This window comes from Morone saxatilis, unplaced genomic scaffold (genome assembly GCF_004916995.1).
Source record: "Morone saxatilis isolate NCDOM2014 unplaced genomic scaffold, NCSU_SB_2.0 Contig19, whole genome shotgun sequence".
NCBI lineage: Eukaryota > Metazoa > Chordata > Actinopteri > Moronidae > Morone > Morone saxatilis.
In genome coordinates this window covers 24875662-24877218 of record NW_023339751.1, presented here as the reverse complement: position 1 = coordinate 24877218, position 1557 = coordinate 24875662, and the positions used below count along the sequence as shown (strand labels likewise).

The following is a 1557-nucleotide window of genomic DNA, read 5'->3' as shown; positions in this document are numbered from 1 at the left end:
GAGGAGGAGGAAGAGGAAGAAGAAGAAGAAGAAGAAGAAGAGGCATCAGGAGATGAAGATGAAGAGGAGCGGTCATTACCTGGTGACCCTGACGAGGAGGTTTCCACAGCAACCAGAGCCAAGCAGCTGGCTGAGCGTCTGAAAGCCAAAGCCCGGAAGGTTCTGCGGGACCTGGGGAGGATCTTGGCCATCGGCCTGCTGGCTTTGGCAGGTAGTGTTTACTGACCACTAATCTGAAATGACAGTTATGCCACCTGTAATTATTTGATCTAATCTGTACCATCATTTCTATACTACGGCACTAGTAAAAGCAAAAGTTGTGTTAACTGCATTTACGACAGTTGAGGAAAAAGCCCTGCAGATGTATTGGAGTAAAAACAATTGCATAAATTACCAGAACACAGCCTTGAACACAGCCTTGAACAATATGATTGACATTTGAGCGTATGTTTAAGGAATTAAGATAACACATTGTTTATAGCGCAAAACCTGAAGTGTTTGTATGCACAAAGGAGTTATCCATGTGCATAAATTACTCATTTAGGAGCACAAGTTCATTTTTCTCTTAAATCTCAAATAATTTTAATGTAAAAATTGCACCTCTTTCATAATGGTTCACACAGTGCATTAAGTACATCCACAGCATTGACAGTGCTCTGCTGCTCTCACTTTTTAACAGAAACACTGTTCTTGTGTACTGGTTAATTCCAATCCACTTTCCCAGGCCTTCGTGGCGTTCAGCTATTTCAGTGAAAATACAAACACTGCCTGCAAGATTACCACAGAGTATTAATGCCACATTGAGGACAGAATAATCTGAGATTTACTGGAATAAAGTTATATTTTCAGGAAAAAGCTGCAATAATGAGAGTAAAGTTGAGATTTGAATACTATGTTGTAGTAACATTGTAGTCACAGTGCCACTGATGACCTGAAGTTAGAGGTGTCCAATAAGCACCTGATATTATTATCAGACACTATGAAACCAGTTACAAGATGTATGATGTGTTGAAGCAGCAGCTGGAGTACAGCGGGGACCAGGTTTCCTCCAGCTGGGACCAGAGCACAGTCATGGCATCAGAGAGGGACTAAAGCTCAGTGGACTTTATACAAATAATGTTAGGGGCAGCCAGTAATCTACCTGTCTGATATAATCTGCTGTGCATTATGTTACTGCTCTGCTGATATGGTAGTATGCCATTCAAAACCACACATTACCTTGGGCTCTGGTCTCTGGATGAGATAAGGTTTAGGGAAGTGGATCTGCATTGCTCTTCATCAGAGGTGGAAAACACTTTTGGTCAGGCATACATCTCCCCATTGTGTGGCTTATTGTCCACACAAATAAACTGTGCCTCATCTTTTCTCTCAAAATATTACAACAGTTTTTCTCTAAAAATTAGGAATTTATTTTCTAAATATTCAGACTTATTTCTCATGATATTATAACATATCCCCTTGCAATCATCATTGCTAAGCTAGGAGAAACAAGTACAAATACAGTATGGCTGTACTTGATGCACAATGATGTGAGTGTGGGAAGGAAAGGCAACAAAC

The 1557-nt window shown here is 40.5% G+C and overlaps 1 protein-coding gene across 1 annotated transcript in view; it reads left to right on the top strand.

The window, feature by feature from the left end:
• piezo1 (piezo-type mechanosensitive ion channel component 1) overlaps positions 1–1557 on the top strand; it is a gene marked incomplete in the record, with an annotated part of 78293 nt that overhangs the window by 38005 nt on the left and 38731 nt on the right. Inside the window, 1 exon segment of the mRNA XM_035663180.1 lies at positions 1–211. This exon segment is cut by the window's left edge and continues 90 nt beyond it. Coding sequence (XP_035519073.1) covers positions 1–211 — 211 coding nt within the window.